This window comes from Elephas maximus, chromosome 7, assembly GCF_024166365.1.
Source record: "Elephas maximus indicus isolate mEleMax1 chromosome 7, mEleMax1 primary haplotype, whole genome shotgun sequence".
Taxonomy (NCBI): Eukaryota; Metazoa; Chordata; class Mammalia; order Proboscidea; family Elephantidae; genus Elephas; species Elephas maximus.
Genome location: NC_064825.1, coordinates 35,252,016 through 35,277,712, shown reverse-complemented (window position 1 = coordinate 35,277,712; position 25,697 = coordinate 35,252,016). Strand labels below are relative to the sequence as shown.

At 36.8% G+C, this 25,697-nt stretch overlaps 1 protein-coding gene across 1 annotated transcript in view; it reads left to right on the top strand.

Annotated features, from left to right (window-relative positions):
- The first annotated feature begins 1,208 nt into the window (after positions 1 to 1,208).
- Positions 1,209 to 25,697, top strand: part of HIKESHI (heat shock protein nuclear import factor hikeshi) — a 43,044-nt gene continuing 18,555 nt past the window's right edge. Inside the window, exons 1-2 of the mRNA XM_049889606.1 lie at positions 1,209 to 1,441; positions 4,499 to 4,736. Coding sequence (XP_049745563.1) covers positions 1,412 to 1,441; positions 4,499 to 4,736 — 268 coding nt within the window. The 5' untranslated portion in view covers positions 1,209 to 1,411. The remainder of the gene's footprint in view (positions 1,442 to 4,498; positions 4,737 to 25,697) is intronic.

The window sequence follows — 25,697 nt, the reverse complement described above, 5'->3', positions numbered from 1 at the left end:
ATCTAATTACAACAATCAACCAACTTGACCTCATTGACTTATACAGAACTCTCCACCCAACTGCTGCAAAATATACTTTTTTTTCTAGCGTACATGGAACATTCTCTAGAATAGACCACATATTAGGTCATAAAACAAACATTTGCAGAGTCCAAAACATCGAAATATTACAAAGCATCTTCTCAGACCACAAGGCAATAAAACTAGAGATCAATAACAGAAAAACTAGGGAAAAGAAATCAAATACTTGGAAAATGAACAATACCCTCCTGAAAAAAGACTGGGTTATAGAAGACATCAAGGAGGGAATAAGGAAATTCATAGAAAGCAACGAGAATGAAAATACTTCCTATCAAAACCTCTGGGACACAGCAAAAGCAGTGCTCAGAGGCCAATTTATATCGATAAATGCACACATACAAAAAGAAGAAAGAGCCAAAATCAGAGAACTGTCCCTACAACTTGAACAAATAGAAACTGAGCAACAAAAGAATCCATCAGGCTCCAGAAGAAAACAAATAATAAAAATTAGAGCTGAACTAAATGAATTAGAGAACAGAAAAACAATTGAAAGAATTAGCAAAGCCAAAAGCTGGTTCTTTGAAAAAATTAACAAAATTGATAAACCATTGGCTAGACCGAGTAAAGAAATACAGGAAAGGAAACAAATAGCCCGAATAAGAAATGAGAAGGACCACATCACAACAGAACCAAATGAAATTAAAAGAATCATTGCAGATTATTATGAAAAATTGTACTCTAACAAATTTGAAAACCTAGAAGAAATGGATGAATTCCTGGAAAAACACTACCTACCTAAACTAACACATTCAGAAGTAGAACTAAATAGACCCATAACAAAAAAAGAGACTGAAACGGTAATCAAAAAACTCCCAACAACAACAACAAAAAATAGAGATAATAATACTTACCTCAGAGGGTTGTTATAAACCATGTAGTAAGGTGTTGTTTGTGCAAGTACACGGCAATCTCTAAAATGTTACACAAACGTCAAACTTCTCTCAGCATTGTACTCGGAAAATTGGAAGCCGGCTGTGTGGGTGGAAAATCCAGACTACCAATCCCACCGAGCAAATCATTCTGGATCTCCTTCCCGGAAACAAGAGCAGGGCCCTCTGGGATTTGTAGTCTCACGTCGGCTTTGGTCCACTTTTCTCCCTTAGTCGGGGTGGCTGGGCGTAAGCCCCGGAAGTACTCGTTTTTGGTTAGGAAATGTCAGAGGTCGCGGGGGCAGGAGGCGTTCCTGCCGCTGGCCCAGGAGCTATGTAGTCGCGGGGCAGGCGCGGTCCTGCAAGTTCTGGAAGATTCTTGGACTTGACTAGAGCAATAGACCCAGAATTTCTAGTTGCTGGCTTCGGGTACCTGCCTGCTCAGCGGAGCCGCCGTCGCCATGTTTGGCTGCTTGGTGGCGGGGAGGCTGGTGAGGATGAAGAGGAATGGTTTCAGAGAGGGAGCGGGATACTGAGGCCAAAGCCCGAGGGACGGGAGAGTGCACGGGAGGGAGTGCTGCGCACAAACCCACTCATGTTTGCTTTTTGACTGGATGTATGAGGGTGGCTAGTGGGGTGGTCTTTTTTGCTCCCAACTCTTTTCAGGTTCATTTGAATGATAATTACATTAGCTGTCATTTGTCCAGCGTCATGTGCCATGCACCGGGCTGAGTGCTACGCAGGACTTTTGTCAATTATTCGTCATTTCAACCTTGTATGTAACGCTCATTTTGGCACCTTAAAATTAATCCTGATAACTCGTGAGATGGTTATTATCATTCCCTTTTTGACCTTGAGGATGTTGAGTTCGGTCGACAGTATAAATACTCGCCTGAATTCACACGGTGCGTTAGAGGTAAACCTGCGACTTGAATCTAGTCTGTGTAGCATCCTGTTTCTCCAAGATTAAGGTGTTCGGACAATGCATATCGTCTAGGTCCCTTTGGAAGGACTGTAGTAAAAAACGTGCTTAACGTAGTTGGAAGTTGGCTGATGGTAAACCTCCGAAACTTACAGTGAGTCTTACCTGTAACAAACCCAGAACGATGGGAGCAGCATGTTTCCTTTTTGGTCGTAAGAGGTAATAACCTACCTTGCCAGATTGTAAGAATTAAGTGACATCAGCACCTGCAATTGCTTAGGTGAATTTTGGAGGGTGAATTTTGCTTGCCTTCGTACAAACAACCTAGAAATCCGTTTTCAAACCTGGCTGACTTAGAGCTCCCTTTCTTCCCCTTCCCCCTTGCTTTCTTAAATGTTGCAGCCCCTTTGCTGAATTATTGTTAAGTTTTTCAGCAACTTTTGATAATGTATTCTGGACACAGTTCTAAGCAACTTCAAAGATAAATTAGGACTACCTTCAGAAAGCAAAGCCTTGCAAGAGGACTAACCTCATCAGGCTGTATCTCTTGAATGACTGGGAGGTGCTTTATGATGATGGCCGTAATTGGGAACCCTGGTGAGAAAACTGTGTTGCTCCCGCTCTTGATAGGAAAAAATGAAAGCACCAACCTGGAAGAGTGGGATTCGAATGAGACATTAAAACCGTGTCTGTGTTTAGAGAATAAAAAGACTATGTAGAATCTGTATCTCTTATGTTGTCAGCTGATTTGGAAGACGATTCAATTATAGCAATACCTTGTAGCCATTTACCCAATTTCTAGCTTCTGTAATGGATGTCTAGTACAGGTTCCTTCAGGATGAGAATTTCTGTCTTTTTTTTTGAGATGGAGGAGTGTTTGGCTCTTTAATTCTGGCGAATTAGAGGAGGTTAATCAAAATGAAGGGCAAATAGACCTAGTGACCTCTCAAAACTTAGCTGCATTGTTCTATTATCAGAAAAACTCACTTCATCTAAAGTTATGAATCCAGTTTTTTATTCTCTGAAAATTCTTCCTTGAACAAAAGAGCTATCTTTTTTTCTAAGATCAAGAATTAGGGTTTCATAATACTCATTTACGGAATGACTGGTGCCCTGTACAGAGTTGACACTTAATATTTATTTCGCTTAATGAGTATTTCAAGACTTGTAGATACCATGTTTTTATATGCTGTCTAAGGCCATATGCACTCCAAAAACTGTTGAAATTGAATTTAATGCTTACAAAGGCAGGCTGGTTTATATTTAGTATATGTTCATCCTTTGATTTCATTTTTTATATTTAAATTGGAGAGTTTTGAACTGAGTCAGAAAACTTCAGAAGAAGGTGTCCAAAGTTAACCTTAAGAATACTCATTCTTGATCTAGAACAATTTGGAACAATTGATAACTGTTTAGGACAATTTAGAACAAATGATAACGGTTGTTAGGTGCTGTCGAGTCAGTTCTGACTCATAACAACCCTGTAGTGAACCTGTGTACAACAGAAGGAAACACTGCTCAGGCCTTCACCATCCCCTCAAAAACAGTCATTGCTATGTTTGAACCCACTGTTGCAGCTGTTGTGTCAGTCCATCTTGTTGAGGATCTTCCTCTTTTTCACTGACCCTCTGCTTTACCTAGCATGATACCCTTCTCCAGGGACTGGACTTTTCTTGATAACATGTCCAAAATGAGTGAGAAAAAGTGCCCAGATAGTGCATTTCTAAAATAATTGATTCTACAACTAACTAATAGCTGTACTTACATAGCAGTATGTTTCTCTTAAGTTTCTTTGTAGTAGTACATGGGGTATTGTAGAGGGAGAAAGTAATGTTTCAGTAACAATCAACAAATTCTAGCAAAGGAAAAGAAGTTGTATTCTAGGTAAGAAAAATTGACCCTTTAGGGTCTTTAAAATACTGGTAGTAATTCAGATTTGGTGGATAGAGTGGCCAGAGCAGTTTAAAAACAAACAAACAAAAACCTTACTAAGGCAAACTCTGATAGCCTATCAACCTGAGTGCTTTAAAAATTAATACTTCTTTTTGCTAATGGATGTTAACAGCAATTACACTTTTAGAAAAGTGTAAAAATCTTCCCTATGACAGTAGATTTCTCGAACTTCAAAATAAGATCTCACTTTCTAAAATGACAGTCTACTCTAGAACAGAAAATTAGATTACGAAATTGAGCCAAATTCAAGGTAGGAGTTTAACTTTTATGTAATTATTTCTAGATTACTTACCCATTTTAATTACTTGGGATTCTTTATCTTCAAACTACGGATTAAGGCTTTAGTGTGTGGTGTTTTGAACATCCTTTTATTTTTACAGCATTCTGAAGCTATAGTTATTTGTGTAAGGAAAACTCTTTCTGGGTACTTCTAAAATAATTTAGTTATATTTAAGAAATACCTTCATGGAATGATCATTTTAAAGCTAAATATGTATGTTTGGGATTGTTAAATTTAACGTTCTCGTGTATTTGATAGTTTTGTAATTAGAGTATCAGATTAACCCAGCATTACATGTTTTGATTATATTTGGTAAGATAGTTTATAGTAATAGTATGGGGGCTATAGAAACTCATCAAAATTTCAAACTAAAATGAGTTTCTTGTTTTCCAGGTGCAAACAGCTGCACAGCAAGTGGCAGAAGATAAATTTGTTTTTGACTTGCCTGATTATGAAAATATCAACCATGTTGTGGTTTTTATGCTGGGAACAATCCCATTTCCGGAGGGAATGGGAGGATCTGTCTACTTTTCCTATCCTGATTCAAGTGGAATGCCAGTATGGCAACTCCTAGGATTTGTCACGAATGGGAAGCCAAGTGCCATCTTCAAAATTTCAGGTCTTAAATCTGGTAAGTGTAATAATATATTAAAATAGTTTCATCATAATCAAATTTTTTTCTTAAATAATATAGCATGGATACGGCTTTACATTTTTTTTTTCCTTGTTGCTAGAGTAATACATAACATTTTTTCAAAAATCAAGATTGTTAGAAATGTAGATTCCTGGTAGGACCCCAGACATAGTGAATCAGAAACTGAGGGTAGAGTCCAGCAGACAGTATTTTAATAATTTCCCCAGGTGTTTCCCTTGCATGTTAGAGGATCACTGCCCTAGGGCATCCACTGTATGCAATGAATTAACATCTCTTATACTATGTATAGCTTGTGAAGCCCTAGTTGTGCAGCGGTTAAAGTGCTCGACTGCTAACCGAAAGGTTGGAGGTTTGAATCCACCAGCTGTGGGAGAAAGATGAGGCAGTCTACTCCCATAAAGATTACAGCCTTGGAAATCCTATGGGGGCAGTTCTGTGTCCTGTAGGGTTGCTGTGAGTCAGAACCAACTGGCAATAGGTTTGATTTTTTTTTTTTCTTTTTAATACATGTAATCAGAACTAAACCCATTGCCATCAAGTCGATTCTGACTCATAGCGGCCCTATAGGACAGAGTAGAACTGCCCTATAGAGTTTCCAAGGGGTGTATGGTGGATTCGAACTGCCAGCCTCTTGGTTACCAGCTGTAGCACTTAACCACTATGCCACCAGCGTTTCCTTTTATACGTATAGCATGGTAATAATTCTGAACAATCTTTGGGAGAATTAAGAAAATCGTCACTCTCAAATCACTTTTTTCCGTGACTGTGCCTAGCAGAAAAAAAGACAATTTGACACATTCTAGTGAAATTACTGAACGTTAAATATAAAGAAAAATAATGAAGTAAGCAGAGAGAGAAGATAGGTTATTTGTAACTGAACAATTATAAGTTTACCAGATTTACCAAGAACACTAATAGAGTCCAAAAAACAATAGAATAATATCTTAAAAGTGCCAAGGGAAAATAACTTTCAAAACTCATCCTAAGGTGAAGGAGAAGTAAACATGTTTTTGGACAAAGATGGAGAGTTTACCACTTGTGGACCATTACTGAAAGAACCATTGAAGGCAGTTGTATGTTAGAAGGAGAAAGTTGAACCCAGAGTGAAGAAGATGTTAACAAGCAGAATTAGTAAAGAAATTGGTAAACATGTAGACAAACCTAGACAAACTGCTTATATAAAACAACACAATAATTTAAACCCAGAAGTAAATACTGTACTAGAAAACAATGTGTAATACAGGTGGGATGGTGATTTTAGTTAAAAGTTTCTGAGGTCCTGTTGTTTAGGAGGTGAGTAATAATATTGATTCTACTTTCATGTAATCCTGTTAAAAATTTTAAGAACTCTAAAAAGAGACAGAATGTACATATTCCAAACCAGTAGATTGTGTGTGGGAAAGGCAGTAGAGAAAGCAGTTTAAGTCCACTAGAATGCAGGAAAGGAGGAAAAAACAAAACAAAACAAAAAAAGGGAAAAGCAAAGAAAAAACATGCTATATGCAAAACAAAATAAGATGGCAGAATAATTTCAGCGATGTCAGTTATCAGAATAATTGTAAACAGACCAAAGTTGCCAGAGAAAAGATGGTGCCTCCAGAATGGGATTTTTAAAAGTGCAACAAATAAAATAATTACATTACTATTAATGAATGATGGGTCCTAAATATTTTAATGCTCATATTTTGAGACTAATATAACCTCCATTCCAAAAAGGGCAAGGACAGAATGAAAGCAGTAGGAATCAAAGAAAGCTGGCACAGGTATATTAATTTTAAGAAAAACTAGACAAAGGCAAAAGCATTATCATGGATAAGACATGCATTCATTAGGAATGAGACAACTCAGTATGAAAACAAGTATTTCTAGGAAAAGATAAATGTCATTAATTTGTGTATACCTGATAATGTAACTTCAAAATATATAAAGAAAAAAATTGACATTTGCAATGATAAGTGGACAGATTTACAGTTAATATTTTCACACACTTTATTTTTTATTATTGTGTTTTAGGTGAAAATTTACAGAGCAAATTAATTTCTCATTCAAAAATTCATACACAAATTGTTTCATCACATTGGTTGCAATCCCTGCAGTATGTGAGCACTCTCGCCCTTTCTACCATGGGCTCCTTGTTTCCATTTGTCCAATTTTCCTGTCCCTTTCTGCCTTCTCAGCTTTGCTTTTTGGGCAGGTGTTGCCCCTTTGGTCTCATATACTTCATTGAACTAAGAAGCACGCTCCTCACGTGTGTTCCTGTTTGTTTTATCGGCGTGTCTAATCTTTGGCTGAAAGGTAAACTTTGCTAGTGGCTTCAGTTCTAAGTTAGAAGGGTGTCTGGGGGCCATAGTCTTAGAGGATCCTCCAGTCCCTGTCAGACCAGTTCAATCTGGTCTTTCTTGGTGAATTTGGATTTTGTTCTACATTTTTCTTCAGCTCTCTCCAGGACCCTCTATTGTGATCCCTGTCAGAGCAGTCGGTAGTGGTAGCCGGGCATAATCTGTTCCTCTGGGCCCAGGATGGTGGAGGCTGTGGTTCATGTGGTCCATTAATCCTTTGGACTGATATTTTCCTCCTATCTTTGGTTTCCTTCATTCTCGTTTGATTCAGACAGGATGGGACCAATAGATGTATTTTACATGGCTACTCATAAGCTTTTAATACCCTGGATGCTACTCACCATAGTAGGATGTAGAACGTTTTCTTCATTAACTGTGTTATGCCATTTGACCTAGATGTCCCCTGAGACAATGGTCACCAGCCCTCAGCCCCAGAAACTCAGTCCGTCGTGGTGTTTGGATGTGTTTAGGAAGCTTTTATGACTGTACGCCCTTTGTGCTCTATTATATATATGAATATACATGCTGTGCACACAAATATGTATGTGAAAATATCTACAACCTAACATATGATTTACAATATAGGAAAATCACATCAGGTGACAGAATGGTGACAAGTACACAATACTGGGAATCGTGGCCTAGCCAAATTGATGCATATATTTTTGGGGGACACAATTCAATCCATGACAGTGGGTATACACCTATAAACCCTCCTTCCCCTAGTCAATGTATGTATCCACCTTGTATCTGCTTGTTAGTTATAATTTGTTTTTACTGTTGCGGTAGGGTTGTAATGTGATAGCATTTACTGTGGTTGCCTCTTTTTTGCGTGTGTTTCCTCTGAGTGTCTTCCTTTGCCTTCGTCAAGTTTAACACATGTCTCTTGATAATATATCAAGCAGATAAAACTTTAGTAAGGATATGGAAGATTTGGATAAAAGAGTTAACAAGCTTGAGCTTAGGGACATTTATAGAACCCTGCAACAAATAATTAGATCATGTACGTTGTTAAAGTACATGGAAAATTGACCACATACCAGGTCATGAAGCAAGTCTCAGAAGGTAGCAGGTAATTAATATGTAACCCACAATGCAATATAATGAGAAATCAAAAGATAAAACATTGCCATATTTGGAAAGATAAAAACATTTAAAAATAATTCATGGTCAAACAAGAAACGATCGTGGAAATTAAACTACAGAAACTAAACCAAAATAAAAATACCACAGATCAAACTTTTTAGATCCAGCTAACTCAGGAGATTAACTCACAGGCTTAAATGCACATATGTGAAAAGTCGGAAATGAGTGAGCTAAGTGTTTAACATAAGCAACCCAAAGAAAGGAGAAAAAAGAAGATGGTAATGCTGAGAACAGAAATTAATGACAGAAAGCAAGGAAACAATAGAAGGGCTCAATGAAACCAAAATCTGGCTCTTTGAAAAGGTGAATAAAAAGATGAACCAAGATTTGTTAAGGAAAATGAGAGAAGCCATAAATAATGTTATGAAAAGTGGAAATGGAGACATAGCTATAAGATTAAATAACATGAACAATTTTATGCTAATACATTTGAAAATGACAAAAGAATAGATGAAATTTGTGTTTTGTGGAGAAATATATCTAAACAAAACTGACTCAAGAATAAGTCGAAATCCTGAATGGATATAATAGCATTAAGGAATTTAAAATTAGTAGTTACAAATATACCTCTCCCTTCCACACACAGCTGTCAGGCCCAGATGGTTTTACAGACAAGTAAACCTTTAAGGAATAAATTGTTCCTATCCTACATAAACTTTCAGAAAATAGAAAAAGAGACAAAGGTACTCATTTTGAGACTAATATAACCTCCATATCAAAAAGGGCAAGGAAAGTATGAAAGAGGAAATTTGCACCTATGACAGATTTTGTTTTATTTAGGATTTTTATATCTTAAGTACATAAAATATTTGCATATTCAGTTCAGTAAGGTATCTTATTTTTAAAAACTTTTCATTATGGAGAATTCAAAACGTATACAAAAGCAGATCCAAGGAATGTTGAACCGTTTCTGCTCTTCACTCAGCTCAGAAATGATCAACTCACGGATAATTTAATTTATATTCCCACTTGCTTTTTTCTTCTCATACTCTTTGGAAGCAAATTCCAGAACCACAGCACGTAATCTGTAAATATGTTAGTATGTATCTCTGAAGATAAAGCCTCTTTTCTTTCTTTTTTTTTTTTTAAAATAATAGTACTATTATCACACTTAAAAACACACTTAAAGACAAACAAGAATTCCTTAATTTTGAATATCTGGCAAGCATTCAGATTTTCATTGGTCTCAAAAGTTTATTTTTATATATGCATTAAAAATAATTTAAAAAATTGTTTCAGTGTTTATGTATTTTTAAAGTTTTTAAATACTTCAGCTTCCATGTAAGGTCCTTATGTTGCAAATGGTTGGTAGATTTCTTAAGTATCTGTTATTGTCGTGAACTGAATTGTGCCCCCAAAAGTATGGGTATCAATTTGGCTAGGCCATGATTCCCAGTATTGTGTGATTGTCCACCATTTTGTCATCTGATGTGATTTTCCTATGTGTTGTAAATCTTCCCTCTGTGATGTTAATGAGGTGGGAGAGGTGGCAGTTATGTTAATGAGCCAGGACTCAATGTACAAGACTGGATTGTGTCTTGAGCCAGTCTCTTTTGAGATACACAGGAGAGAGGTGAGCAGACACTGGGGACCTCATACCACCAAGAGGGCAACTCCGAGAGCAGAGTACATCCTTTCGACCCAGGGTTCCTGTGTGGAGAAGCTCCTGGTCCAGGGGAGGATTGATGGCAGGGACCTCCCTCCAGAGCTGACAGAAAACCTGCCCCTGGAGCTGATGTCCAGGGTTTGAACTTCTGGCCTGCTGGACTGTGAGAAAATAAAGTTCTGTTAGTTAAAGCCATCCACTTGTGGTATTTCTGTTACAGTAGCACTAGATAACTAAGGCAGAATTATAAAAATCAAAAGTGTAATGTGTTCTCTGTTTACTGTTTCCAGTAAATTAGCAGTTGGATATGGAAATTTGATCAGATTTTGTTTAAATTTATTTTTAAATTTTTTGGCAAGATGATTATGGGTGGTGGTTTATTCTTTGGTCGGGAGGCACATGTATGGTTATCTCTCTTTTTGTGAAATGAGCAGCCTTTTTGTGTAGTGCCTAGGTTCCTAATTCAGTAGAAGTTCACGATGAGGATACTGTAATTCTTCCATTGTGTTTATAAGCTGTTAAACCTCTATAAAGAGTTATGTGCTTAGCTACCATTTGGTTACCTGGGGATATAGTCATTGTAGGAACGGTAGGATAAATGCTTGATTCTTTTTGTATAAAATGTTCAAAAAAATAATTTGATTCCCTAGCATTCTCCAAAGATAATTGAGGGTTAATTTTTCTTTTTTAATTTTATGAATTTTGTAATCATGGATGTATATGTTCTAACTACTGGTCAGATACATTCTTGTAATTCCCACCCACATGTTTGAGTGAGACTGCAAATAAGGTAATTGTGGCACACCAAGGGGATTGGTCAGTTCTGCCATCCTGCTAGGCCTAAAAGAGAGCCAATTCCAGAGCAGGAAGAGGATCTCACCACCACCAAGGAAGGAGAACCAGGAGCAGAGTGTGTCCTTTGGACCTGGAATCCCTGCACTGAGACCCTCCTAGACCCAGAAGACAGAAGGAGAGCTGTAACACTGAAGACAGTGAGAAGGTATGGCAGAGAAATAGCAGCAGGAGATGGTGTAGTAGGCTTCCCGGCCCACTGAACGAGAAAGCTAAGTGCCTTAGGGCAGGAGGCTTGCTGGGGGAGTAGGGTGCCTCCAGGTACTTGCTGGAGCTAGGTTTGCTGACCTACAGAGCTAGAGCTGAGCACCTTTGGGCTGAGGGTTACTGGCACAGGGGTTCTTTGGGGCACTATCAGCAGAGCTAAAAGAGCTTTGTAACACTTACCTGAGCAAAGCAGAGGCCGAGTGACCAGAGAAAGGCATGCCTGTGGGCATGGCTGAAAAGAGGCTGTTCTGATGGAAGAACTGTATTGTGTGTGTTCCTGAACCTGAATTGTAACCTGTTACTTTCCTAATAAACCCCATAATCACGAGTATTGTCTATGAGTTCTGTGTGGCCATTGCAATGAATTATTAAGCCCAGCAGTGAAGTAGAGAGTGCCTTGGAAGAACGGTTGGTGTCAGAATTGGTAAAGATGGCTGAGAGAGGAGGCATATATGACCTCTGCCTCAAAGGAATCAGCCTTGGGCCGTTGATCTTGATTTTCCTTTCCCCTTACGAAGTTTTGTTTTTTGTTTGGTTCTTGTGAAGTTAGAGGAGGTCATGTGCGGCCCCTGTACCATTTTTGCACTTATCAAAGTATAACCGACATGCAGTAAACTACACATATTCAAAGCGTACAGTTGATAAGTTTTGGTATCTGTACACAGCCATGAAACCATCAACACAGTCAAGATAACAAACATACTCGTCTCGCAGAGTTTCCTAGTGTTCATTTATAACCTCCTCCTATCTCTTCTGCAACCTTAGGCAACTACTGCTTTTTATCACTATAAAATAGGTCTTATTTTCTGCAGTGTTATATAAATGAAATCATACATGTGTACTCTTTTTTTGCCTGGCTTCTTAGCATAATTATTTTTAGAGTCATCATGTTCTAGCATGTATCAATAGTTCATTCCTTTTTATTTTGGGGTAGTATTTCATCGTGTGGCTATACCATAATGTGTTTATCCATTCACCTGCTGGTGGACATTTGGGTTGTTTCCAGTTTGGGGCTCATAAAAATAAAGCTGCAGTGAACATTTGTATATAAGTCTTTGTATGGACATATGGTTTCAGTTCTCTTGGGTAAATCCCTGGCAGCAGAATGGCTGAGTCATATGGTACTTGTATGCTTAACTTTTTAATGCAAAAGATTTTGCATTTTCCATTTCAGCCAGCAGGGTATAAGAGTTCCAGTTCTTCCACTTCCTCACCAACACTTGGTGTGATTAGTTTTAGCCATTCTAATAGGTGTGTTATGGTGTCTCATTGGTGGTTTTAATGTGCATTTCCCTAATGATTATGGTGTTGAATACTTTTTTATATGCTTATTTGCCATCTGTGTATCATCTTTGATGGTGTGTGTGTTCAAATCTTTTGTTTTTTATTGAGTTGCTTTCTTACTGAATTTCGAGATTTGTATACATATTCTTGATATTCTAATATGTGATGTGAAAATGCTTGTTTCCAGTCTTTGGTTTATCTTTTCTGTCAAATAACAGAAGTTTTTAATTTCGATGAAGTCCAGTTTATCAATTGGCTCTCTTTTGGATTGTCCTTTTGGTGTTATGTCTAAGAAATCTTTGTCTAATCCAAGGTCTTAAGTGTTTTCTCCTAGAAGTTGTATAGTTTTAGATTTTACAATTAGGTCTGTGATCCAATTTGAGTTAATTTTTTTTTAAGTTTTTGATATTTTTATTTATTCCTATCATTCTGAAATTTGAGTTAATTTTTACATTTTAGTGTATAGATCAAAGTTATTTTTTTTTGCATATGGGTATCCGATTGTTCCAGCGCCATTTGTTTGAAGTCATGAGCACATTTAGCCATATCTTTTCTCTTTTGTCATCAAGCATGTTCATGTATATTTACTTGTGAGCTCTCAGGCTGCTTTATTTTAAAGTAAAATATAAATATACATAAATACTTATGTATTGATTTAAAAAGGAAAGAAAGAAATGGAAATAGGTACTCTTATGGTTTTTTAACAATAAAACACTAGTGTGTGCAGTGAATTACTTAATATGACCCTTCTAGCCATATTCTTTGTAACTCCTACCAACAGACTGGGTGGGGCGATGCAAACGAGGTACCTGTGGCCCACCAAGGGGATTGGATAGCTTGCTAGTGTAAATAAAGTGCATGGCACCCTCGTGCAGGTTGAATCATGCAAACAAGCTTTATGGAATCCTAACAAGGGGATTGGTCAGTTTTGCCATCCTGTTAGGCTTAAAATGAGCCATCGCAGAGGCAGAAAGTGGGATGTTACGACCACCAGGAAAGGAGAGCCAGGAGTGGCGCATGTCCTTTGGACCCTGGATCCCTGCTCTGGGAACCTCCTAGATCCAGGAGACAACTGTAACACCGGAGATGGTGAGAGATGGCAAGAAGCAGTGACAGAGAAATGGCAGAAGCAGAGGCAGCAGAACCAGGAGACTGGCAGAAGCCCACAGAGTGAAGCTGAGCACCTTCGGGCTGAGGCTTATTGGCAGAGTGGGGGGCCTATGGGCACTTACCGGCAGAGCTAAAAGAGCTTTGTAACACTTGCCCGAGCAAGGCAGAGGCCAAGGGGCCAGAGAGAGGCGTGCCTGTGTACACAGATTAGAAGAGGTTGTCCTGATTTAAGAACGGTATCCTGAGTGCTCCTCAGCCTGAACTGTAACTTGTTACTTTCCTAATAAACCCTATAATCGTGAGTATTGTCTGTGAGTTCTGTGTGGCCATTGCAGTGAATTTTTGAACCCAGTGGAGAGTGCAGCGGGAGGGACAGTTGGTGTCAAAATTGGTAAAAAGGTTAGAGGGCGAAGGCATGTGTGTCTGACCTCCTCATAGGAATCAGCCTTGGGCTGATCCTGATTCTCTTTCCTCCTTGTGAAGTTACCCCCTCCAGACAGGAGATGCCAACACAGTCTCAAGTGTCCACCTGATACAAATAGCTCACTCTTCATCAGCATCTCTCTCCTACCCACTGTCCAGTCCCTTCCATGTCTGATGAGTTGTCTTCGGGAATGGTTCCTGTCCTGGGCCAACAGAAGGTTTGGGGACCATGACCGCCGGGATTCCTCTAGTCTCAGTCAGACCATTAAGTATGGTCTTTTTGTGAGAATTTGGGGTCTGCATCCCACTGATCTCCTGCTCCCTCAGGGGTTCTCTGTTGTGCTCCCTGTCAGGGCAGTCATCGGTTGTGGCCGGGCATCATCTAGTTCTTCTGGTCTCAGGATGATGTAAGTCTCTGGTTCATGTGGCCCTTTCTGTCTCTTGAGCTCATAGTTATTGTGTGACCTTGGTGTTCTTCATTCTCCTTTGATCCAGGTGGGTTGAGACCAATTGATGCATCTTAGATGGCTGCTTGTTAGCATTTAAGACCCCAGATGCCACATTTGAAAGTCGGAGCAGGATGTTTTCATAACAGAATTATTTTGCCAATTGACTTAGAAGTCCCCTTAAGCCATCAGACTAGTTATTTTATTATCCCACCTTTTTAAAAATAAATTTTCTCATCATTCCTATTAAAGCATGGCTATGAAAACAACTTGTCGATAAATTTTCAAGGCAGTACTTGTGATACAAATGTTTTATTAAAGAAAAAAAGACACTTAAAATATTTAGAGATTTAATTCATATAAACATTAAACAAGTGATAAAATGCTGTTTAAATGTTTTGAAAGGTTCTTTACTAGTGAGTTGTTTGAAAAGCACTTTTTGGATGTTTAAAGTATTAGAATTCTTAATTTACATATACAAAGTTAGACCTAGTCTTCATAGTAAGAAATGGTGTATTGTTAAAATAAAAGAAGTGGACTTGTAATAGATTTTTATTTTTCAGTCTTCCTTCTTCCCTCCCTCCCTCCCCCTTCTACCTTCTCTCCTTCCCTTCCAACATAGAAATCCTTTTTTAAAAAAGGTACAAGCTTAGGAGATAAGATTTGATGGCTGGAGACACCTGGAAAGTTTAAATAAGCCTCTTGCAGTTTTGTATTTAGATGCTGTCTTCATGATGCAGAAGAGATATCTAACAAAAAAAAAAAAAAAAACCCCGGGAGTTCTGTTTAAGGAGATTCTTTACTTTTTAGGAAGTTTATGCAAACTTGAGTTAGTGCATATAAGGGAATATTAACAAAATTAGGTTTTGTTTTTATGGAATTTCTGTTAAAAAAAAAGTGGGAAGCAGTAGTACTGCTTGGTCTTTTGCTATACTATGATTCTTAAATTGCCTTTTTACATTGTGAAAGCTTGGAAAATATACTAGGAATTTCTTTAGGCATTTCTATTAAATAAATTACAGAAAAAAAATCTGCTTATGCAGTCAAGACTTTGTTGTATATCTCATTCCTCAAGTAACTATTGAATGTGTGCTTCATTTTTAGCACTTGTGCTTCAAATTGGTGACTATTCTCAGGATTTATATTTGTGTGAATACTAAAATAAAACCACAAGACAATGTTCAGAGGAAAGAGATTAGTGAGCTAGATTGGAGCATAAACTTGAAGTATGAGTAAGGTTTGGATGGATGAAGTGAAGAATGGAAATTGCATTTACGGGGTGATCAGAGTCATGAAAGGAACATGCAGTGCACCTTCTAGTAACAGTGAGGAGGAAACTTGCAGGTGGCATGATAGGCTTCTGCTTGCAAGGAGGGGAAGATGAGATTGTAAATGTAAAATGGGTCGGTTGTACAGGTGGTCATGCTATGTGGGGTTTAGATTTTCTGGTAGGCAAGTGTTTGAGCAAGAGAATGGTACTATTAAAAACGATGTTTTAGGAAAATCAGTGTCTGTGATGGCTTGGAGAATTCTGTTGAGATTAGAGGCAGAAAAACCAGTTAGGAATATTTTATGATTGAAGGATAAAGGAAAGGATAACATACATTGAATATTGGCTGTGTGCAATGTGCTGTGCTAGGACAGTGACATATATTATCTATTTAATCTTTAACAACAATCTTCAGAGGTGGGCATAATTAGCCCCTGATTTTCAGGAGGCTAAATTTCAGAGATGTTATGTATTTTTCTCAGTCTGCTAACTTTTAGCTGTTATGTATAGATCTGCCTCTTTCAAACAATTGCATGTTGTATGGCACTACCGTAATTTATTATCTGATCTCCTGCTGATGGAAAATTAAGTTGTTTCCATTTTTTAATTTGGTTACCTGGCAATGCTACAATAAAGTTCCTTACATAAATCTTTGTACATATTTTCTAGCACTATATTTCTGTAGAAGAAGCTCCTAGAAGTGGAACTGAATTCCTGGATTAAAAATGCCTTTAAAACATGATATAGGATGCCTGGAGAAAGGGTACTGAATGTGGATAATGGATCATGATTGTCATGGCAGTTTTTAGAGTCGTAAAAAAGGTACAGTGCGCTTGGTACTATATAAGTTAATAGAACATACCCCTGCCAAGTATAATAACAGATCAAGCCATGGAGTGTTAGAATGAAAGGCCCTATAAATAATTGAATTCCTTGATTTAACTGTTGAGGCTCTTGAGAGCTAGAAAGTTCTAGAACATTCCTAAAATAGAGCAGGGATTAGGATCCAGAACATCAGATTTAAAGTTCAGTATTGTAAGTGTAGTAGGCCTTTTGCCCCCTCAAGCAAATTTAAGGAGAAAAGAATTACCTTCAAATTTCTTTCCATTGTTTTGTTTTATGTGTATGTGTAGTACACATGTTTGTAATTGTTGTGTTCTGCCGTTTTACTTAATATTATTTCCTAAGGGTTATCAAATTTTGATATGTCTTCAAAAAGTATTAAATGTTTATTAGTTCATTCTCCCTTTCTTCCCTTCTTTCCTGTTAACCAAATAAAGTGAGAAACAGATACATTCTGGTATATTCAGATATGGTGGAATAGAAGATGAGATTTTTGTGTCTATTTAAAGGGGAAAAAAGGAGCCCTAGTGGCACAGTGGTTAAGTGCTTGACTGCTAATGGAATGGTCAGTAGTTTAAACCCACCAGCTGCAATCTACCTCTGTAAAAATTACAGCCTTGGAAACCCTATGAGGCAGTTCTAGTCTGTCCAATAGGATCATTATGTGTCAAAGTTGACCTGATAGCAGAGCAACCAGAAGTCAACACAGACAGGGAAATCCAAAAAAAAAAAAAAAAAAAAGCAAGATTATTTAAAAAAAAGAAAAAGCTCAAAACAGGGTAACAACAATGTTATTGTATAAAAGAAGACAACATTAAAATAATAAAGAGGGACTAAGCAATGTAATCATAGACCTTCCATATGGAGAGGAAGATACAGAGATACAAAGAAATAAAAGTTAAGTTTAAATTTAGAAAAATAGGGGTAAATAATAAGGTAACGACAAAGGAGACAAACTATCCTACCCATCAAAATAAAGTGTAAGAAAAAAATAGAGACTCAGCAGAAACAAAACCGACAACAAATATGAGGAAAGGACAATATATAAAGATAATTACTCAGCATATAAAATTAAGTGGGAAAAAGAAACTGTCAACAACACACAAAAAAAGACATCAAAATAATAGCACTAAATTCATACCTATCCATAATTACGCTGAATGTAAATGGACTAAATGCACCAATAAACAGAGAGTAGCAGAGTGGATTAAAAAACAAGATCCATCCATATGCTGCCTACAAGAGACACACCTTAGACTTAGAGACACGAACAAACTAAAACTCAAAGGATGGAAAAAAATATATCAACCAAACAACAATCAAAAAAGACCAGGAGTAGCAATATTAATTTCTGACAAAATAGACTTTAAAGTTAAATCCATCATAAAGGATAAGGAAGGACACTATATAGTGATTAAAGGGACAATACATCAAGAAGATATAAGCATATTAAATATTTATGCACCCAATGAGAGGGATGCAAGATACATAAAACAAACTCTGTCAGTATTGAAAAGTGAGATAGACAGCTCCACAATAATAGTAGGAGACTTTAACACATCACTTTCGGTGAAGGACAGGACATCCAGAGAGGAGCTCAATAAAGACACGGAAGATCCACATGCCACAGTCAACCAGCTTGACTTCATAGACATGTACAGAACACTCCACCCAACAACAGCCAAGTATACTTTCTTTTCTAGTGCGCATGGAACATTTCTCTGGAATAGACCACATAAGTTAGGTCGTAAAGCAAGCATTAACAGAATAGAAAACACTGAAATATTACAAAGAGTCTTCTCTGACCATAAGGCCATAAAAGTGGAAATCAATAACAGGAAAAGCAGGGAAAAGAAATCAAACACTTGGAAACTGAATTAAAAAAAAGACTGGATTTTGGAGACATTAAGGATGGAAAAAAGAAATAGAATCCAATGAGAATGAAAACACTTCCTATCAGAACCTTTGGGACGCAGCAAAAGTGGTGCTCAGAGGCCAATTTACATCAGTAAATGCACACATACAAAAAGAAGAAAGGGCCAAAATCAAAGAATTATTTCTACAACTTGAACAAATAGAAAGAGAGCAAAAAAAGAAACCCACAGGCACCAGAAGAAAACAAATAATAAAAATTAGAGCAGAACTAAATGAAATAGAAAACAGGAAAACAATTGACAGAATTAACAAGACCAAAAGCTGGTTCTTTGAAAAAATCAACAAAATTGATAAACCACTGGCCAAACTGACAAAAGAAAAACAGGAGAGGAAGCAAATAACCTGAATAAGAAATGAGATGGACGATATTACAGCAGACCCAACTGAAATTAAAAGAATCATATCAGATTATGATGAAAAATTGTACTGTAACAAATTTGAAAACCTGGAAGTAATGGATGAATTCCTAGAAGCATACTACCTACCTAAACTAACACAAACAGAGATAGAACAACTAAATAGACCCATAACAAAAGAAGAGATCGAAAAAGTAATCAAAAAACTCCCAACAAAAAAAGCCCTGGTCTGGACGGCTTCACTGCAGAGTTCTACCAAATTTACAGAGAAGAGTTAACACCACTACTACTAAAGGTATTTCAGAGCATAGTAAAGGACGGAATACTACGAAACTCATTCTATGAAGCCAACATATCCCTGATACCAAAACCAGGTAAAGACACCACAAAAAAAGGAAATTAATAGACCTATATCCCTCATGAACATAGATGCAAAAATCCTCAAATGCTCGCCAATAGAATTCAACAACATATCAAAAAAGTAATTCACCATGACCAAGTGGGATGCATACCAGGTATGCAGGGATAGTTCAACATTAGAAAAACAATTAATGTAATCCACCACATAAATAAAACAAAAGATAAAAATCACATGATTTTATCAATTGATGCAGAAAAGGCATTTGACAAAGTTCAACACCGATTCTTGATAAAAACTTTCAGCAAAATAGGAATAGAAGGAAAATTCCTGAACATAATAAAGGGTATTTATACAAAGCCAACAGCTAACATCACCCTAAATGGAGAGAGCCTGAATGCATTCCCATTGAGATCGGGACCAGACAAGGATACCCTTTATCACTGCTCTTATTCAACATTGTGTTGGAGGTCCTAGCCAGAGCAATTAGGCTAGATAAAGAAAGAAAGGGCATCCAGATTGGCAAGGAAGTAGTAAAAGTATCTCTGTTTGCAGATGACATGATCTTATACATAGAAAACCCTAAGTAATCCTCCAGAAAACTACTGAAACTAATAGAAGAGTTCAGCAGAGCATCAGGATACAAGATAAACATGCAAAAATCTGTTAGATTTCTCTAAACCAACAAAAAGAACATCAAAGAGGAAATCACCAAATCAGTACCATTTACAGTGCCCCCAAGAAGATAAAATACATTGGAGTAAAATTTTACCAGAGATGTAAAAACTACAGTACACTTCTGCATGAAACCAAAAGGGACTTACATAAGTGGAAAAACATACTTTGCTCATGGATAGGAAGACTTAACATTATAAAAATGTCTATTCAACCAAGAGTGATCTATACATTTAATGCAATTCCGATCCAAATCCCAACGACATTCTTTAATGAGTTGGGGAAACAAATCACCAACTTCATATGGAAGGGACAGAGGCCCCGGATGAATAAGGCATTACTGAAAAAGAACAAAGTGGGAAGCCTTACTTTACCTGTTTTTAGAACCTGTTATACCGCCACAGTAGTCAAAACAGCATGGTACTGGTACAACAACAGATACATAGACCAATGGAACAGAATTGAGAATCCAGACATAAATCCATCCACGTATGAGCAGTTAATATTTGACAAAGGCCCCCAAACAGTTAAATGGGGAAAAGACAGCCTTTTTAACAAATGGTGCTGGCATAACTGGATATCCAACTGCAAAAAAATGAAACAAGACCCATACCTCACACCGTGCACAAAAACGAGCTCAAAATGGATCAAAGACCTAAATATAAAATCTAAAATGATAAAGATCATGGAAGAAAAAATAGGGACAATGTTAGGAGCCCTAATACATGGCATAAGCAGCATACAAAACACTATTAAGAATGCAGAAGAAAAACTAGATAACTGGGAGCTCCTAAAAATCAAACACCTATGCTCATTCAGAGACTTCACCAAAAGAGTAAAAAGACTGTCTACAAACTGGGAAAAAGTTTTTAGCTATGACATTTCTGATCAGAGCCTGATCTCTAAAATCTACTTGATACTGCAAAAACTCAACTACAAAAAGACAACCCAATTAAAAAACGGGCAAAAGATATGAATAGACACTTCACTGAAGAAGACATTCAGGTAGCTAACAGATACGTGAGGAAATGCTCACAATCATTAGCCATTAGAGAAATGCAAATCAAAACTACAATGAGATTTCGTCTCACTCCAACAAGGCTGGCATTAATCCAAAAAACACAAAATAATAAATGTTGGAGAGGCTGTGGAGAGATTGGAACACTTATACACTGCTGGTGGGAATGTGAAATGGTACAACCACTTTGGATATCGATTTGGCACTTCCTTAAAAAGATAGAAATAGAACTATCATACGACGCAGCAATCCCACTCCTCAGAATATATCCTAGAGAAATAAGAGCCCTTACACGAACAGATATATGCACACCCATGTTTATTGCAGCACTGTTTACAATAGCAAAAAGATGGAAGCAACCAAGGTGCCTGTCAGCAGATGAATGGATAAATAAATTATGGTATATTCACACGATGGAATACTACACATTGATACAGAACAGTGAGGAATCTGAAACATTTCATAACATGGAGGAACTTGGAAGGCATTATGCTGAGTGAAATTAGTCAGTTGCAAAAGGACAAATATTGTGTAAGACCACTATTATAAGAACTTGAGAAATAGTTTAAACTGAGAAGAAAACACTCTTTTATGGTTCCAAGAGGGGTTTAAGTGAACGTTTACAAATCAAGTCAGTCTGTCACGTATAAGCTTATATACACCTCACTCCATACTCCCACTTACTCTCCCCCTAATGAGTCAGCCCTTCCAGTCTCTCCTTTCGTAACAATTTTGCCAGTTTCTAACCCTCTCTACCCTCCCACCTCCCCTCCAGACAGGAGATGCCAACACATTCTCAAGTGTCCACCTGTGTATGCAAGTTTTTATGTGAGAAAGAAAAAACCCAGGACTGACTTAATTTGTAAACTTTCACTTAAACCACAATAAAAATTATTAAAAAAAAAAAAAAATTGACCTGATGGCCAACAAAAAAGCAGTGGGTTATTTTTTGGAAAGTGAAAAGATGGCATGGCTTAGAAAGCTTTCAGAAATGTGCTGATGTAGAAGATATGGTTCACCTGCTTTTTTTCCCTACTTGTTTTAAATGGTAGTATAGTGTTACATTTTGGTGATAAGTTATGGTTTGATTACTCATTCCTTGTTGGACATTTTGCCTTTTTTTCCCCAAATCTCTGAGCACAGCTTAAATTTCCAGTTGTTAGTTGCTGGTATATAGAAGTGTAATGGACTTTTACATGTTGACTTTGTATCCTGAAATATTGATGAAGGCAAGATGAACATATTGAATATATTACTTTTTGGTAGGTTCCTAGAATTTCCTATACAGATGATTGTGATGTATGTAAAAAGGTCTTTTTACTTCTTTCTTTCCAATTTTTATGCCTTTTATTCATTTTTGTTGCTTATTGCATTGGCTAAGACTTCTAGTATCAAATTGAATAGAAGTGGTGAGAGGATAACGAAGCAAGAAAAAAAAGATAAAAAAGACGTAACAAGTTAGGAAGTTTTTCTCTCTTCCTCTATTTTCTGAAAGTTTGTATAAGAATGAATTGACCCTTTCATAAGTATGAAGTATCCTTTATTTCTGGTAATGCTTCTTGTCTCAAAGTCTACTTTTTCTAAAATTTATGTAGCCACTCCTGCTTTTTTATAATTAGTGTTCACATGATATTTTTTTCCCTATGCTTTTACTTTTAACATAAGTCTCTATGTCTCTTGTAAATAATATATGGGTGAGTACTTTTTTTAAAACACCGCAATATGATCTCTGCTTTTTAATTGGGGTATTTAGTCCCTTAATATTTAATGTACTTATTGGTGTGATTAGGTTTACATTTTTATTATGTTGTTTAGTTTTTTGCTCTTTTTGCCTTCTTTTGGACTGAGTATTTTTTAGTAATCTATATTTTTCTCTTGTATCTTTACATTAATTTTTTAATGGTTGCTCTAGGGATTGCCATATATATCATTAATTTTTTATAGTTTACCCTGAGTTAATATTGCAAAAATAAACATCTATAATTGACAACTTTGATCACCTTTATAAAGTCATATTTATAGGGTCTCATCTGTAGTTTTTCTTACTATATCAGCCCACTTCGTGAACTTCAGAGTATAATGACAAAAACTTTAGGACAAAAACTACATTTTGGTGATTTACTTTGAATTAAAGGTGTTTATCTCCATTCTCATCATCTTTGTACCAAAGTGTATCATTGCAACTCTTAGTAGCATGTAAGGGAGTGAGACCTGGATAATAGGAAGCCAAAGGCTCCATCACAAATACTGTGCTTATTTTTCTCAAAGTTTAAAATTTTTATACCCATTAAGAGTTGAATAACTGAGGATAAAAAGATCACTTACTTTGGCTTTGACTTTATCTGATATATAAGCATTTATGATCTGTCCATGTCCTTGGAGTTTTCACAATGCGTCTTTAATTTTCTCATTGAAGTCTTTTGGGGAGATAGGCTGCTTTTCTGATATGTCTATCTCATTAACACAAAAAGTACCTGTAATTAGAAATCTCTTTTCCGCTAATATGTATTTCTTTCTAGATGTGAGATGTTAGTACTATTAGATCTCATAATACTTTTTTATTCCCCACAGTACTTTTTAAATTTTTTTCTGAAAAAGTCCTTATATGTGTTCTGAGAGTAGTGTCTAACTTTAGTAATACCATTAAACTGTAAGATACATAGGAAACCTTGAAAGTCTTCTCAGCATTCAAATAGTAGGCCAACTGAGTACAAGTTTCCAGTTATAACGACGAAAACATCTTAAAACCTGTAACAACTATGAATAATGAGGTACCATGTAATAATTACTATAAGAAGTTTTGGTTTATGATATATCAGGAACATGAGTACAACCTGTTTTAAATTTTTAAAAACTTGAATTTGGAAGGGGAAAAATTCTTCTTACTGGAAGTATGTAACTGAAAGAATGTATATTATGTGTATTTATGCATGTTATTTGCATATCTCTGTCAAAGATAAGTATTCGTAGAGTTCATAAACTATTTGAAGAGTTTGTATAACCCACACCCACATACTCTTTCATACACACAGAGTTCAACTTAAAACCTTGCTTTTCTCTGTAGGTTAACTATTTGTAAAGTGTTTCAAGAGACAATGAGGAAATGGCTCAGTGCCTCAGTCAGGGAGAATTCCAGTGACATCTGCAGTGGAGAATAATGTGGAGAATGGGAAACAGACGAGACCGAGATTGGAAGAGCAGGTGGGGGAGTAGGACATTAGGTCAGATGTAATAAAAACATTTATGTAGAGCTTTAAATGAATATTTTTTATTGTGTCTATAGTACTTTAATTACATTTTATAGGAGAATAAGTAGTAGTTGCTCAAATCACTTATGGTATAAGGAAGAAGGGATATATGTTTATGTGAATAATCTAGAATAATGTGGTAGAGCTTTGGAGAATACTCCTGTTATGAGGAAAGGCTAACATTTTATGTTTCAGGCTGCCTTCAGAGTAAACTAGGCACCTTATGGTTGGATTTTACATTTTTTTGTTTGTTTTTGAACTAAAGCCGTGCTGTTAGTTTGTAGTGATATTCTAAAAGTGAAATTTCGGATCTTTTTTAATATTAGTAACTTCTAAAAACTTTATTTTGAAATAATTTTAACATTAGAGATGAATTACAAGAATGGTACAAAGAATTCCTTACACTTTCCTCCCACATTTAGCTATTATTTTCTGAAGATATCTATATACGCATATATATACACACACCTATATATATATATTTTTTTTTTCCCCTGAGACTTACATCGGCATATAGTCCCTAGAACAAGGATATTCTTTTATATAACATATAAGTGTAAATATCAAAGTTAGAAAATTTAACACTAGTGTAATACTGTGCGGAGTTCTACTTTATCACGTATGTTTGCTGAGTTGGAGTTGACTTGATGGCACCTAACAACACTTGTTACTATAAGGAGCCTGGGTGGTGCACTGGTTAAGTAGTAAACTGCTAACTGAAAAGTTGGTGATTTGAACCCACTCAGAGGCTCCATCGGAGAAAGACTTGGCATTCTGCTTTTGTAAAAATTACAGCCTAGAAAACCCCTATGGAGCAGTTCTGCCCTTGTCGCAATGGGTCTCTGTGAGTCTAAATCCACCTAACCGTGCCTAACAACAACACTGTTAATACAATCAACATTGTCATTTTGCAGACTGTCCAGAAACCATTTACCAGTTACTGTCAACTTGATTCTGACTCAGAGAGATCTCGTGTGTGTCAGAGTAGAACTGTGTACCATAGAGTTTTCAATGGCAGATTTTTCCTAAGTAGATCACTAAGCTGTTCTTCTGAAGTGCCTCTAGGTGGACTCAAACTGCCAACTTTTTGTTTAGCACCACCCAGGAACTCCAATTACAACAGCTGTCCCTTCCCACCATCTAGGAACCAGTTGCTGTTGCCACTGAGTTGATACCAACTCATAGACCCTACAGGACAGAGTAGAACTGCTGTGTAGGGTTTCCAAGGCTGTAATCTTTATGGAAGCGGACTGCCACATCCTTCTGCTGAGCAGCTGGTGGGTTTGAACTACTGATCTTTTGGTTAGCAGCCGAGTGCTTCACTACTGCACTGCTAGGGCTCCTTAGAATCCAGTTAGAATCATGTATTTAACTGTCATGTCTCTTTCGTCTTTAATCTGGCACGTTTGCTCAGCTTTCCTTGTCTTTCATGACAGTGACATTAAAAGTGCCTAGGAAGGCTTAGTATCAAAGAAGAATTTTTAAAGAATATTAAAATTAGAATTTGTTGTAAATCATCACCTGTTCTTTTCTTTTTGGATTACTGCCGTATTTTAACATCATAACTTTTGACTTTCTCTACATGTGACATTTATGGTCTTTTCTCATTTCTTCCAGCTTAGTTGCCAGGAAGAAACTTTTAAACTAATTCTAGTTTTCGTTTTAAAATAGAGTTGAACTTTTTAAGGGGATTATCTATTCACATGAAGTGGAGCTAGTGAGCCAGGCTGGGAACTCCTTACTTTCTGACATGTCTTGACTTTCTTTCTTTTTAATAATATTTATTGTTAACAGTGGAAGCCCACACAGCACATTAAGTTT